Consider the following 15,764-nt stretch of genomic DNA (forward strand, 5'->3'; position numbering starts at 1 on the left):
GCACATGACCATTTATTTACATCTTTTATTTATGACGTCGTCTCAATCGAGAGCACGATTTCCTCAAACTCTCGGAACTAGACTCAGAGTGCGGTAACGTCGTTACCCCAAGTAATAGCCGCAAGAGGCCGTAATTTTATTATCGACTCCTGTTTAGCTGTGTACGACGTGGTATTCTAAATGAACCGACTACCGCAAACGTTTCATTAACCTAGTTTGGGTGGCAAGCGCGCTTGGTCGGTCCGTTTGATTAAAAAAAGTTACCGGCCCTTGTCGACATATGTACACAGAGAGAAACGATTCCCTGAGCTGAATTAAATCATCTTAATAACAAACGTTACGAAAAAATTACGTTCACAGAAAATTAGCTTTTGTTGAGACAAAATTGATTATATTCTTACTTTAATTGCCTAAACTAAAATATTTAATTCAAGAATAAACAATATTCTTATTTCACCAATAAAGTTTTAACACAAGCCGATATTAACAAAATATATATTATATAATTTACTCCCTGAATTAAACAATTCTTAACTTGACATACGTTTAGTATTAACTGGAATATAAAAATTACTGCTTGGAATAAAGCGGCTGTTACATTAATGGAATGTTACCATATTTCTTCAAATTAAAATTTATTTGCTGCAAGTAAATCTGTAAATCCTGGAAGCATAATCTTTTTTTGACGCCAGTAACCGGTTTTTTTGGACATTCCGGCGAGAACAGGAACTGACACGCTGCCGGGTGCACGTCGCCATTTGTATTGTCGCCATATTATACGCTGATTGTGAATGTGGATAATAGATAAATTTTTATCTGAATCGGGAGGTGAATATTTAATACATCCCTCAAACTTAAAAACTGGAAAACTAATATTGCTGAGTCTAAGGAACCTTTTGTTCTCCAAAAAAAACGAACATCGAATTTTTAGAAAGTATACGCGCTTGGCATCGAAACTTATATCTCGGTAACGGGAGGTCCTAGAGGACGGTAATTGATCAGCATCGAAAACAAATTTTTTTTTATTTTGTCTGTCCATTCTCCGTTCTCTATCGACGCTTCACGTAAAGGCGAATAACTCCCGAACGACTTGAGCCAGCGTGCTGAGATTTTTCTCCTTTGAAGAAATGGCCGAGATTGGACTGTGGCTTTCATCTTTTTTTTTGCGATTTAAAAATCGGCACAGATATACAGGTCACTTCCCTAACGGAATCTATTGGGGGCCCAAGTCCCCCAATAGATATTGGGGGACTTGGGGGTCGGGAAGTATTTTTAAAAATTTAAAAACCTCATTTGCAAGGTCTCGAGAAAAAAATCATTTTTTACAAACACACAAGATCCGGACCAAAAACTTCTACTCTTGACGATTTTTTAAAAATGTACAGGGTGTCTCGGTAATTTGCTAAAAACTGCAAATTGGGCCCCCCTTATAATGATAATTTACCATAGTTAGAAGGCTGTGATTTAGTTAGTTTCTTTTACATCGTATAACCCATATAAGCAGCTAAAACTATCGTACTTATGGTTTTTACATGTTGTACTGGGAATTGGACATATTAAGGGCTATATTAAGAAATATAACAGGTGAACTAAATCTGCAGCTATCCACTTCAAGTTAAGCAGAGAGTTAGTAGTCCACACTGGTATTTAAACTGTTGAAACTGGGCCTCATCGAAAATCGCGAAGTATTTTTTAAAACTTTTGAAAAAAATTTTTTGGGTAATTTTCCCTCCCAAAAAAAAAAATATTTTTTCCAAAACTGTATATCCGATTTGCAAAATTCTTTAACCAGGGAACGGAGAAGATCCAGAACTATAACTTTTATTTCAGGCATTTTTTCGGTTATATTCAGGGTTTTTGAATTATAGAGAAAAATATAAAGAAACCTGAAAATTGTTCTTTTCCGGAGAAAATTATTTTGCCGTAAATAAAAATTTGTAGAAAAAGTTGCTAATTGGTTCAAACAGTATTATAGGCCGCATCAAGAGCTACAATTTTTGTATTTATAATTTTCATCTATCACATACGTTGGTCGACATACTTCATAAAAACCATATGAAAATTACTATTTTTCGCGCTCAATTTAGACTCGATGGTGTCATTCACAATTACAGCGTAGTGCATAGTTTCAGAAAAGAATTATTTTCTCGAAAACCATTTACTCTATTGGAAAAATTCATGGACCAGGGATCTTTGGAGATCCAAGACTATAACCTCTACTTCGAACATTTATTGAATTATATATTTTGGGACAAAATTTCTAAAAGATCATGAAAATATCTGTTTGAATAAATTATTGGTCGTAAATAAAAAACGGCAAAAAATTAGATGATTTGTTTTAAACAGTATCGTTAACTTTATCACGGTCTTCGTTCACCATATAGGGTGCGCGAGATACTTGAAAAATATACTTTTAAATCGTTATTAGTGGTACAAATTTTTATATTTGCAAAGTTTTCCGTGACTTTGACTTCGACGAGACTTTATACAGGGTGCATGAACAATAAAATTCCATCGATTTTGCGTGGTCCGCAAGAGCACCATAGAAAAACAATGGGTCCCTCTAGGACAAAAAGCATTAAAAATATAAAGCTGCGTAGTGACTTTGCAGACTGCGTAGCGCATAATACGGAGCAAACGATTCGCACAGCCACGATTTTTCGAAATCAATCAATCATCTACTCAGAGAGAAAGTAAGAAAATATGGCATAACATTACAAAACTTTACCATTACCGATATTGAAGATTTCAGAGCATCAAGCACCACAACTTTTTATAAAGATTATTTTTTAAAACAGGCAATTTGCTCCTTTCTTATAGTGTAAATTAATTTTAAATTACTTGAAATAAATATTTCACTTTTGTTACTTCAACAAAAATAAATAATATATGAAATAATAAATAGAATTATAATAATTCAAACATATTTCTTGCAATAGTGTAAGACTTGTCCTGGTAAATAGAATTTACCAGACTGCGTAGCGCATAATACGGAGCAAACGATTCGCACAGCCACGATTTTTCGAAATCAATCAATCATCTACTCAGATAGAAGAAGCTATAAGCGCAAAAAGAGAGAAAGTAAGAAAATATGGCATAACATTACAAAACTTTACCATTACCGATATTGAAGATTTCAGAGCATCAAGCACCACAACTTTTTATAAAGATTATTTTTTAAAACAGGCAATTTGCTCCTTTCTTATAGTGTAAATTAATTTTAAATTACTTGAAATAAATATTTCACTTTTGTTACTTCAACAAAAATAAATAATATATGAAATAATAAATAGAATTATAATAATTCAAACATATTTCTTGCAATAGTGTAAGACTTGTCCTGGTAAATAGAATTTACCAGACTGCGTAGCGCATAATACGGAGCAAACGATTCGCACAGCCACGATTTTTCGAAATCAATCAATCATCTACTCAGATAGAAGAAGCTATAAGCGCAAAAAGAGAGAAAGTAAGAAAATATGGCATAACATTACAAAACTTTACCATTACCGATATTGAAGGTTTCAGAGCATCAAGCACCACAACTTTTTATAAAGATTATTTTTTAAAACAGGCAATTTGCTCCTTTCTTATAGTGTAAATTAATTTTAAATTACTTGAAATAAATATTTCACTTTTGTTACTTCAACAAAAATAAATAATATATGAAATAATAAATAGAATTATAATAATTCAAACATATTTCTTGCAATAGTGTAAGACTTGTCCTGGTAAATAGAATTTTCTTGCAACAAATATATTTTAAACTCCGCCTGCATGATTATGAGTAGCTCACAGTCATGTTGCCGGTCCCAAGCGCGGGTAAAGGAGGAGGGTTTCTAGGTAAGGTTAGCTTCCTGCTTTGAGTAAAAAATATAATCTAGCTCATAGAACTGGAAAAATAGCCTCGGATGTTGGACAGATTAGCGAAGAAACGACAACGGCAAGAACACGGAAACTAATATGGAAACGGACAAATATATTAAAGTTTGCATGCTGGAATATTAGAATCATGGAACAAGAGAGACCAAGAAATCATAATGGAACTAAATAATCATAAAATCGATATTTGTGCCCTATCGGAAACCAGACGCAAAAGAAAAGGGACCACACAATACGAAAATTACATGTTATTATATAGTGGCAGAGAAAACCGATAAAATAACAAATTAATGAGTTCGATTATTAATAAACGAAAAATTTATACCACACATAACTGACGTAAATGATAGAATACTAATAGCAACACTGAATATTGAAAGAACGTCAACGCACATTATATCGACCTATGCACCAGATGCCGCCAAACCAGCGAAAGAATATGTGGCCTTCTGCGACGAAATACAAGACGAACTTAATAACATACCATCTAAAGACTGAATAATTATTACGGGAGACCTGAACGCCAGAGTGGGAAACAAAATACTAGATAGAGTAGAAGAAAAATTTAATGAAGATGTAGCAAACGACCGCGATGAAATGCTAATAGAATTATGTGCACACAACGAACTAAGAATTAACAACACGTTCTTCCAACACAAACCTCAATACACATATACTTGGGCAGATACAAGAGGAAGGAAATCTGTAATAGATTACATAATAACTAATAAAAACATACTGGATGTTGGAGTACTATCCTCAGCCAACATAGGATCAGACCATCAATTAGTGTTAAGCAAAATCAGATTACAGAGACCACCTTTGATGAAAATCCAACCAGAATATATAGAGAAAACTAAGAATCACTAGAAAACGAAAGCACAAAAACTCTGTATCAAAAGAGACTAGAATTAAAAATAGAAGAAAACGAAATAACACATAACGATGATGTAGAACAATGCTGGAAAAAATAACAAACAACATAATAACAGCTTCAAGAGGAGCACTTGGAATAAGAAAGATAAATGTAAATAACAAAAAAGTCAACAAACCCTGGTTTACAGAAGAGGTAAAAGTCATATGCAAAGAAAAAAGAGGTGCATACTTAAAATATAGAAGCAAGAAAACACCAGAAGAACATGCAAAGTATTTAGCAATAAGAAACAGGGTGAATGAAAAGATCAAGAGGAAGACCACAAAAAAGATGGCAAGATAGTATATTATGCAACAAGTGCGGTAAACGGCATTTGACTCACGAGTTTATTTGACACGAAACGAGTGAGTTAAAAAGTTTACCGTTAGTTTTTGGGTACATTTTCGCAAAACACGAATACATTCACTGACATGACTGTCAGAATTGAAAAACGTCAAAATTCAAAGCGTCGCAAATATCTCCGAAAACATCCGATTGCTCCCAAACCCGTGCGGTAAAATCCCGGAAATGTCCGAAGTGGCTCGGATTCGTGGGAAACGCAACTGACGTGATAAAGTGACGCTTTCCGCACGCTAGATCGGTGCGTAATTAGGTATTTTACAGATGGGAGTAGAAAAAATATAATTTAATTGAGATACGAATTAAACAATATGTATTCATCGAAATCGATATTTAATTGATCGATACGAATTAAATTATTTAATTAAAACAAATGTGCTTTATTTTCCGGAACTAATCCTTTTTCGCTGTCTATAATGTTTGTAGCGAGCAGAGCTCGTATTAGTAAGATTGCAAAGTATCAGATTAAAGATATTTTTGTTACCATCAGGCCAGAATCATCTCCAAAGAAAGTAACCTGGTGTAACTGTGGTGTTTTAAATAACCAATGTTTTTTAAAAAAATCGATTTATGCCCTTCAAACTGATTTGAAAATTACAATACGAAAAACGAGATCTGCATAAACTACGGGAAAAGTTGCGAAGCCATTTTAGAAGTCAGTTAACATTGATAATTTTGTGGATAAGTTTGACGTTCGTCTGCTTTCTTCTATAGGGAAAACAAGTTCAGTGTGTTATGAAAACACTGATGCACAGAGTTCACCAGTGGGCTCCTATTAATATGATAAATTCAGTTTTTGAAAGCTCTGGTCTTGTGTTACTTCGGTTAAATCGTTTTCATTTGGACTTATTCGTCGAGCGCTATTTTCGAAAACCCGAAAAATTTTGACGGTACATTAAATACGACCTCGTTTTTTCTTAATTACCCTCTTGGATATTGCATTGGATCAGCACTTCATCCCGCATGAACAGTAAATAAAAAACGCGTTATCTGAAGGACTGGAGGATTGCCGCATATTATATATAAATGGCGGTAAAAAGCTAATGGATTCTTCTTCATAAAGGAAGATAAGCGCGCCATGTGTTGCGCGGCTCGCTTTTATTGCTGCAATGAATGTACAGAGTGCGGAAAAATATACTATACTCGAGACAGATACCAATAATAATAAAAAAAAAAACGTAGCTCCGTCATTTTAGCTATAAATATATAATACCATATACGGGGTGTTTCGCGGTTGATGGTATTTTTTGTCTTTTATTTTTTCTCTATCGATCCAAAATATTCTTAACGCTGCGACTTTGCCGCTTTTTCGAAAAAGTAGTATCAACATTGAAATTTTAAATGGGACACAATGTATATCATTGCATTTTCCGATCCGCTAATATATTATGACTGTTTTTGGAAAATGCGTTCCTATACCTCTCTTCAGCGGTTTTCATTATTTCCATCATTTTTCCGACCAAAACATGTCCCCTACACCTAAATCGTTTGTTTTCTTAAATAAAAGCAAGTTTCTATGAAAACTGGATTACTTTGGCATAATTCATCTTTTGGGTGGCCGAAAATTTTCAGGAGAGGGTATTTTCAATCGAACGAATGAATGAAAATGGATTTTCAAAGGAAATTTTATTGAAATAAGTTTTGCTTCTTAAAAGATAATAAAGTAAGTCTTTTAGTTTACGATGAACCATTGAAGGCAGCAAAATACGTTCAAATATTAACAACAGTGATAAATAATTTTCTCGAGAATCTTAGCCTTCACGAACTTCGAACCTCTTGGTACCAACTAGATAAAACACCGGCCAGTGTCGTAGTAATAAAAATTTAGTTGAAAAAAAACATAGATTATTATTATATAAAAACAATCATAAAGTATTATCGGAAAAGGCAATAATAAATACATGGTGTCTCATTTAAAAGTTTAATGTTGATACTACTTTTTCGAAGAGGCGGCAACGTAGCATCGTTAAAAATAGATCTATAGAGCATCCCTGCTAACTACATTTTCAGAACAATCTAATGTACTGTTCGCCATAAACGTCTAAGGTATCATCAACCCTGTATCTACGAAGACTGAAACTATAATGATGTGATCATCATGAGTTTAATTAAAAAAGTTTATAAATTAACAAGTTAAAATAAAACGAATTTCCACATTTTATCGAAAAATGACCGCAAGGACATGGCAGCAATCTAGGCCGACGAATAACACGTTCAAATGAGCGAGACCGGCAATTATAAATGTCCTTCGAGGACCAAGGTTAATGCCCATCGCACGCCTATAAATTTTTACGGCATGCAAATCGGGAGTAAAAAGAGTGTGCGGTATTTTCGATGTCTCCCCATAAAGTATAATTTGCTGAAGATTTGCATAGGTATTTAATAATCTGCATATAATACGGTCTTTTTCCACTTGGGTATAATACCACATTTCTAATTTGGCAGGGGCGTCTTTAATTCCAAATATCTGTCAAAAATTTTACACGACATTGACGGAGACGGCTGCCAGTGAAATGTAACGGATCGCCCGACAGATAGCGTTGTTTTTCCTGCGACGACAATTCCAGCGCACGCTTCGCGTATCTGTATTATGCACGACATTAACGTGGAGCCCGTTTAGATCGCATTCCTTCGTCGGTCAAACCTCCGCCTCACATCTTCTGACATTGTGCCTGCGTCTGATCGCAACGTTTTCCATCTAAAACGTTATTTATTCAAACTTGCATGTCGTCATCTGCGCTCCCAACGTGATTTTTGTTCTCTGCTCGCGGCACGTCATTGAGCCCAAGGTCGTCGGAAGTACCCAACAATTAGGTTGCCCGGAACTCAAATGTTTTGTTCGGTGACGACGTCACTCGACGCGGATAATCGATATATCGACTCGCGTGGCGGTTATTTACGGGGTGTAAGCAAAAGCGAATTATTAGAAATTCCCGGCTTTTAATGCGAAAATGGAGGTCTGGCCCGCTGCCAAGAGTCCACAAATTATTAAAAGCGATTCTGATCAGCTATTAAAGAATAAAGATAGCTCCTATGAAGGGGACGCGTCAAAATTTCTGTCCCTATTTCTATAGTGAAGTGGTTTTCGGTAAACCTCATGACAGAAAAGCATATAATCTTCGCACGGGAAAGAATGACGTCACTTTGACGTCTAATAATTCCTACCATGTAGCTACTAGATGGCTCTGGCTAACCTGATAATGCAGAAACTTTTGAAGTGTTGATTCAGTTTTATTCGCTTTTTAAGAAATATCTTCAAATTGGCTGGTAATATGAAGATATTGGAATATTTGTGGAGAAACCTATTGAAATAGACGCACTATTTACAATAAAAATAATAAGGTAAAAAAAACAAAACTGTTTTTTAAAATTTTAACTTAATGAGATACAAATGTGTCTTAGCATCTCATATCTCACATCAAAAGTCAATTAGGACCAGTTAGGTTAGTGTATCACAGTCCAAATATCTGGAAAAAACGGTATATGTAATCGAACTATATTTTTTTTTTACTTAGAAATCATCAATCTATCACAATTTTCTAAAAAAAAAACCAAAACATAACAGCAAAGTTACGGCATGGAATAGCGATATTTTATGGTGTAGCCAATCATCGTCTACATACATTCATCTCAAAAAAAAGCAAATCCAACTTTTCATTTCAATACTTCAAAAACAGCTTGAGCTATATAGAAAAAACCAGTTCGAAAACTAAACTTTATCTCGCTTATGAAGAACGTTTTACAAATGCATATTTGGCTCAATATCAGTATTTTTACAAGACCGCCGTGTATCTATGAATATAGAGTAAAGTCCATTGTCTCATTGGTTAGTTAAGTTATGAGAAAATGGTAAATACAAAAGATTGTTAGGATGCACAAATTAGAATTATTTCAAAGTATACAGGGTGGCTTAAAAAAGCGTGACGAATAAAACACAAAATTATAACATCACAAATTATAAGCACGTCGTATGAAACTAATAAGCAAGTCATGGCAGCTGTTCTATATATTCTTATTAAAGCATAAATGTACTAGACACATAGATGAAATATTCCTTTACACTGTAAAATAATTATCATAAAACTAATCAACACATTTTAAAAAAGAGAAGAGAAGATTAAAAAATTATACCTACAAATTGATATGACGGTTTCATTCACAACACTTTCGAAGATGATTTCTGAATGTAGGATGACCTCATTTAAATATGAAAATTTAAAGATATAGCAATTATTTATTAGAACAGTAAATAAAATGATTGGCAATACTAATTTCATGAATTTACAAAGTTTTGATTTCATAATTTTTGGATGTTAATTTGAGAGTTGTGCCACGGTGCGACGATGAAAAAAAATGTTGCGAAGTGCCGTTGATATGCACATGCGCATTTTACATTTCGTTTTCAACAACTCTCACTTCAAAGGAACCAATAATAATAATTAGGCAGATTCCCATTTAGATGTAGCATTTTTACAGCAGCATTAGTGTATGAAAATGGCTGTTTAGGACGAGCAGCTGTGGATAGATTTCATCACACAAACCAGTGTTGCCAAATGATCGTATTTCTCGTATTAAAAGGAATTTAAACGGGACAAATTTGTTAATCAGGGAACACTGAGAGCGACTGTAATTTTCATTACATACACGAACATTATTTTTACAGTGGGAAGAAATCCATCTACCAGCTTGACACGTGTTTGTTCCAATTTATATTTAGACCTGTCAAAGAAAGGGTTTTCTTTTATCCGAAACGACCGACGCGACAGCACAAAAGATAAATATAGCCGTATAACGAAAAGCGAAAGGAAAACCTTCCGGACACCTTTACCAATGAGTTTCAACCGTCTCCACAGACGACCTCAGACTAACAATCCGAATTTTTTTCAATTTGAATTGAATTGAAGTTGAAAGCATTAGGTATTCTTTAAAAAAATAATAAAAATTAAATTAAAAAATCAAACAATTAAACAAGACCTGGCCTTAACGTGTCGCTATGATGCATAGCCAACTGTGACGATTTTTATTTTTGACCAATTCTAACCTTAATGTAAAAAATAACCATAACATGTTAGATATTTTTGAAAGCAGCATAAAAGACCTTCCTTTTTATGAAATAATATACAGGGCGTCCAATTTAAAAATATATATAAGTGATATAATATATTTTTGTTACACCTTGTATATAAATAATTGTCATATTAAATCTATAAATTAAGTCCTACAATTTTTTGCATTGAACTTTTTTTTTCTAAAATATGAAATAAAAAAGTCAGAGGAGGTAACATTTAGTATAGTTGATCACCCGTGGCGCCGCTGATAAAACATTTAACATTAAAATTCAGTAGTGGTTAAAAACAGTTGGAAAATTGCAAAATAAATATTATATTTGCCGGTAAACGTTAATGGTTACAAGAGGGATTCCTTCGGCCCGTCGGTCAACCTTGAGGATACCCTTGCGTATTTATCTCCCACGCGGCCGCTCAAAATCTCGACAAATTTAACTCCGAACAGCAAAATTCGCGCACTATAACACCATAACGGAAGTCTTATAAATAAATGGAGTTATATTAATTACCGAGAACATAAACCGCGAAACCAGCTGAAACGGAAACGAAAAATTTATAGTTTAAACGCGCTCCGAACATGTTAATTAGAAGATTCCGAGTAATTAAATCTTGATCGCGTTAGTCACTGTACTTACCAATTACTGGAAACAAAACACCGATCTCTATGACAACCGGCGACGAAAACAATGCCAAACGACAACGTTTATTGATATTTTTCTGAGCCAATTAAAATGACTGACGTGTGCCGCCGTCGAACGGTCACTAGATGCGTGATAGTTCGCGCTGAAGAGGGACGAAAATTTCCAGCACCGCACCCTATTTCTAACGCATTTAGCGACTGAGGAAAGAACCGAATATTTCTTGTAGACTCGCATCGCCCACTGCGGTAAAAGGTGTATGTGTGTGTGCTTCCGAGGAGTGGGGAGCCAAAGTTCGGCTACCGTGTGTCACGATTAATCACCCGAAAGCTCTCTAGGTGACGTACACGATGTCAGCAACCAACATTACACTGTACCGATGCTATTGTCTGTGACCGCATCACGGATCAGTGACAGAGGGTGTCAACTTGAACAAATTATGTTGTAAACGTGTTTATTTATCTCTTATCAATTTGGCTAAGTAAACGAACAAGTTTGAAGCGATGGTTTTCCCGTGTACGCGAACGTGAAAATCCGCATTGCTTTGGGAGCTATAACCTAGACCTGTGATACACACGTGAAAGCCTTAAGAGCGGCACAAAATTCGAAATGTGCGACATACCTTCGTATAAATTTAAACCTGAACTCCACAAGAAGTATTTATCGAGGTTTCTGAACCACAGACTCCCCTCGTTTTTCGCTAGCATGGACACGAATAGGTAATTCCTCTTGGGATCAAAATGTTTTATTTGCAGTCTCGCGTTTCAGATCCGTGATTATATATTTCTGCTTGGCAGGCTTGGACGTGCTTGGCAATATCGATAAGTTGTCTCGAAAGAAACAAAACGAGATAATTGAGTGCATCTACAGTCTGCAAGTGGTCAATGAAAATGGTCTGTCAGACAATTTGTCAGTGCCATCTTTTACTACTAATTTTCAGAATTGGTCAGCGGTTTTCAAGGTTCTTCTTTCTTAAACACCAAAGATAACAGGAGCCAACCTTCACCCTACAAATGGTGTCACATTGCAAATACGTATTCCTGTCTTCTATCCTTACTGATTTTAGGAGATGACCTCAGCAGAGTTAATAAGGAGGAAATAATAAAAAGTAACTGTCATATTGGGCTAAAAAGCAGTAAGGCATCCTTCTCAAATTTACAGGTTTGAGGGTACTTCAACTTAGGAATGGCTCATTCAAAGGAGCAATAGAGGGGGCCGAGAGCGACATGCGATTCGTATACTGCGCGGCGTGTATTTCTTACATATTGAATGATTGGAGAGGCATAGATATAGAGAAAATGATGCAATTCATTTTGAATAGCATCGTGAGTGCAGAACACTTTTTGGCGTTAAATGTTTGGTGACTGATTCCTTTTCAGTCTTACGACGGAGGCATTGGGCAAGGCCCTGAACTTGAAAGTCACTGCGGTTCAACATTCTGCGCAGTTGCATCACTAGCTTTGAGTAACAATTTACACAGACTGTCGAAGCGCCAATTTCACAATTTGAGAAGGTGGTTGCTAATGAGACTGGAAACAGGTAAGGATTTTCAGGAAGAGCCGCTCCAAGTTGCAGCTATTTCATTCATTTTAGGGTTTAATGGTAGACCAAATAAACCGACGGACACCTGCTATTCATTCTGGACCGGTGGGGCATTGAAAATCCTAAATGCCTATCAGTTTATCGAGGCAGATGATAATCCCCAGTTTATTTTGATGACCCAAGACAAGTAAGCATACTAAAAGAGCTAAAAAAGTGAAACAATCACCGAAAACTTTTCGCACAGTTGAATAATTTGTGATTTGTTTTGCTCTTCTGACATTAACCGGAAATTAAAATTCTCCCCAAGTTATACCGTTTTTATAATATATGTTATTTATGTAAATTAAATTATAGATACGGAGGATTTGCGAAATGGATGAATGCCGTGCCAGATCCAATGCACACTTATTTTGGGTTGGCTGGGCTCAGTTTGATGAAGTTCGACAATTTGAGGGAGATGTTTTGCCCTCTTAATTGCACGAGAAAGGTACATGACCATTTGAAGACCCTCCATGCCGGATGGAGTTAAATAATTGTGATTCATTTTCAAAATGTATACATTTTTATTTAAGTGTTTTTGTAATTTTGTGAGAAATATAATTGAAAAAACAATGTCTTTTTGTAAAATCCTTATAAGGACAATCAGCTGTCTTTGTTGGTTATTCTGTGAGCATTTTTTAGAACCTTGTTCAACCTTTTGCCCACCAATTTAGGATAGGAATTATTTTTTATTAAGAACTCCTTGCTCTGATGGGAAACAGCACCATTCTTTAGCTGAAACTCGCACATTGCTTTTAAAGGCCTTAAAAGCTTTTCTCTTAATGAATTGTCATTTTCAAGTACTGCTAAACATATAGCTGCAGTCTCGAGTGTGCTAAGACACCCATCAGCTGGTTGGGTCCTTATTATATAATCGCTCGTGTTTTCCATCAATAGTTTAACTTGTCGCAAATTGTGCAGCACGGGACTAGAAGAATACATAGCCTTTGCTTGTGGCCAAGTGCCATCTAGAATAACCAAGTTGAGTGGTTCAGTTTGGTTTGAAATATTGTAAATATCAACTGACGAAGCACTGGGGTAAAGTAATAAGGTACTTTGGGCGTTTAATATACTCTTCAAATCACCGTGAAGGCCTGGAAAGTGTTTACCCTTAAAAATAAGGCATTTACCGGCAGCCAGGCCCAATTGTAAAATAGGGACAGTTCTAAGGCACCTTTTTTCTTCAGCAGGATGTTGCAAGACAATAATGCGGTTTTTGGGGTTCAGAGGAGGGCTTGGGATGAAGCTGCAATAGCAAACTGTTCGAGGTCGTCTGAAAAGTTCACGGACCTAAATGTTTTTTCAATATAAAATATTAATCATATATACTCGCAAGTAAAGCAAATGTCTCTCATTACAGGCGGCTCTGCCGGCAATTTTGCCAAATCCGAAAGCACATCCGACTCCAGTTCCATAGCTAGTCTCAAATTTTGGGTTAAAAATTTTGATTCGTTCAGTAGTTCAAATGGCACAAATATGAACCCATAGATAAATAAATGTTATGGTAAGTATATCTAGCGAAAGTATAGGCAACCATTCTTGCGAAGAAAAATAAGGTTTTAATATCAAGAAATAACAATCAAACGATATGCTGAATAACGCCTTGTCTTATAAGCTCCTCGCACTCGCTGCGTGGTAAGTAATGTCTGCTGTCTTTTTTGAGCAGAACAACTGTTCCATCACTTAGTTCATATTTGCCATAATCTAACAAGCATCTCACTTCAATGTATAGCGCTTTTGGAGGTTTAAAGTTAATGGCCAAGTTTAAGCCATCTTCTCCGATAGACCTCATGTAATTCGCGAGGGTCCTTGAATATTTGGAGAACCACTCCGATTCCAAGTTACTCAAGTTTGTTTTGATATCTGGTGGCAAAATACTTCCAAATTCCCATCGCATCGTCCTGATTTTCCTTAGCCTGTTGTAGTGATACGCTTGGAAGCATCGTACATTGCGTTTCAGCGCCGCATTGCCGATCCTTAAGGTCGGGTACAGCGCGTTGGCGGATGTGCCAACCGCCCCGCTTTCGTTAAATATCGTCGACCTGCAATACGACGCGTACTATAATTTTTGCAAAGCGCCCTTGTACTCGTACCCGTCTTTAATGTTCTGAGCGTGCAGTTCCTTAATTTCGTTCGCCACATCTTTCACCAAATCCACCTGAAACGGATTTCCGTTAGAACGAGGTTGAGTAGTCTTGAGATTACCTGCATTGTAGGGCGCTAACACTTCCTCGGACCTCGCCAGCTCTTTTATCAAATTACAAGCTTTTTCCGCGTACATTTTTTCAACTCGCAGACATAACCTTCCGAATTTTCCCGCGCATTTTCTCTTCTCCTTTTTACCTTTGTGGGCCCTTCGCCAAGTTCCTTTAGTCTTATTTTTCGCAGTTATGGGTAAGTTCCACTTAACGATCGTAAAGTTCATGTCGCCTAATTGCTAGTTCCACATAACGACGGCACCACCCACGCTGCAGCTTCAACGTCACAAATGGCGACCGCTTAAAGCCCACGACGCCCGAAATTCAAATCTGGGCTTGCACGGTCGTTTAAGATATTTAGGTTAGCTTAGCGGACTTTATTAACCAAAGTTACTCTATCCATTAATTACATCCACATACCCAATAACCCGTGATCATATATTTCGCGATTTATTCACATATTGTGGACAAATTTCAAGTTCTTCCTCTGAGGAACTTTCTGAAGAATCATTTACTATGTCACTATTAATATTAAATTATTTTCCATATTATGTACGTAAATAACCAATAAAAACAAATGCGTTCCACTTATAAAAGTCAATATAACTGATCAACTCTTATCGAACGCAAATTTAGCAGTTGAGGTCGTGATCCTTAAGCTATACGCGATCCGGCAGGCCTGTCGGTTCGAACTGAAAAGTCTGCCTGATGGACTGACCAGCATCCACACGTTCAGGCGAATATAAAATATCAGTCTCAATCATCATCACGGCATCTATTGATGACGACGCGTTAGCACTTCTCGGCTTAGTAGTTGCTTTGGATAGAAAGAAATAAAAAAAAAACGTACGGTATGGTGTAAAGATTGGTTGAAAACAAGGAGCGTTTTTGCTCAGTCTTAACTGACATATGCAGTTCGAACTGACAGGACCGCCGGATAGTGTGCAGCCGGCTTTACGGATGGTAAGTTGAACTTACCCTATATGATCGTTTTTTTTTTCAAAATATACGCGTCATTAGTGCGACGTCATAACTTTTAGTTAGGTTTTGACTGTATCTAAACAAATATGGCTTCCTTGGCATTTCGCGCTCTTTTAAATTTGTGTCTAAACATTTTAGAAGCGTT

The 15,764-nt window shown here is 36.1% G+C and overlaps 4 protein-coding genes across 8 annotated transcripts in view; 1 reads left to right on the plus strand and 3 right to left on the minus strand.

The window, feature by feature from the left end:
* The window catches only part of LOC132702571 (tumor necrosis factor alpha-induced protein 8-like protein), a 33,895-nt gene extending 22,815 nt beyond the window's left edge, over positions 1–11,080 (minus strand). The window contains exon 1 of one of the 5 annotated variants that reach the window (XM_060671296.1): positions 10,857–11,080. Coding sequence is in view for 1 of the 5 variants with exons in the window: in XM_060671292.1 (XP_060527275.1) it covers positions 10,731–10,739 (9 nt within the window). In the remaining 4 variants the exon portion in view is untranslated. The other 4 variants (XM_060671293.1, XM_060671292.1, XM_060671294.1 and 1 more) reach the window with 4 other exon arrangements.
* Positions 11,081–11,274: 194 nt separating this feature from the next.
* On the plus strand, positions 11,275–13,007 carry LOC132702569 (geranylgeranyl transferase type-1 subunit beta). Its single transcript, XM_060671290.1, has 7 exons — positions 11,275–11,578; positions 11,628–11,752; positions 11,800–11,967; positions 12,021–12,184; positions 12,239–12,398; positions 12,453–12,588; positions 12,756–13,007. The coding sequence occupies exons 1-7, from the start codon at positions 11,469–11,471 to the stop codon at positions 12,928–12,930; spliced, it is 1,038 nt and encodes a 345-aa protein (XP_060527273.1). The 5' UTR covers positions 11,275–11,468; the 3' UTR covers positions 12,931–13,007.
* Positions 12,956–13,905, minus strand: LOC132702570 (tRNA-uridine aminocarboxypropyltransferase 2). Its single transcript, XM_060671291.1, has 2 exons — positions 13,770–13,905; positions 12,956–13,713 (listed from the first exon to the last, which is right to left on the minus strand). The coding sequence occupies exons 1-2, from the start codon at positions 13,853–13,855 to the stop codon at positions 13,044–13,046; spliced, it is 756 nt and encodes a 251-aa protein (XP_060527274.1). The 5' UTR covers positions 13,856–13,905; the 3' UTR covers positions 12,956–13,043.
* An 82-nt stretch (positions 13,906–13,987) lies between these two features.
* Positions 13,988–15,193, minus strand: LOC132702283 (DNA replication complex GINS protein PSF1-like). The gene is made up of 3 exons (XM_060670822.1): positions 14,650–15,193; positions 14,534–14,598; positions 13,988–14,482 (listed from the first exon to the last, which is right to left on the minus strand). The coding sequence occupies exons 1-3, from the start codon at positions 14,863–14,865 to the stop codon at positions 14,020–14,022; spliced, it is 744 nt and encodes a 247-aa protein (XP_060526805.1). The 5' UTR covers positions 14,866–15,193; the 3' UTR covers positions 13,988–14,019.
* Between the last annotated feature and the right edge of the window lie 571 nt (positions 15,194–15,764).

This window comes from Cylas formicarius, unplaced genomic scaffold (genome assembly GCF_029955315.1).
Source record: "Cylas formicarius isolate icCylForm1 unplaced genomic scaffold, icCylForm1.1 PGA_scaffold_5__7_contigs__length_24384050, whole genome shotgun sequence".
Lineage (NCBI taxonomy): Eukaryota > Metazoa > Arthropoda > Insecta > Coleoptera > Brentidae > Cylas > Cylas formicarius.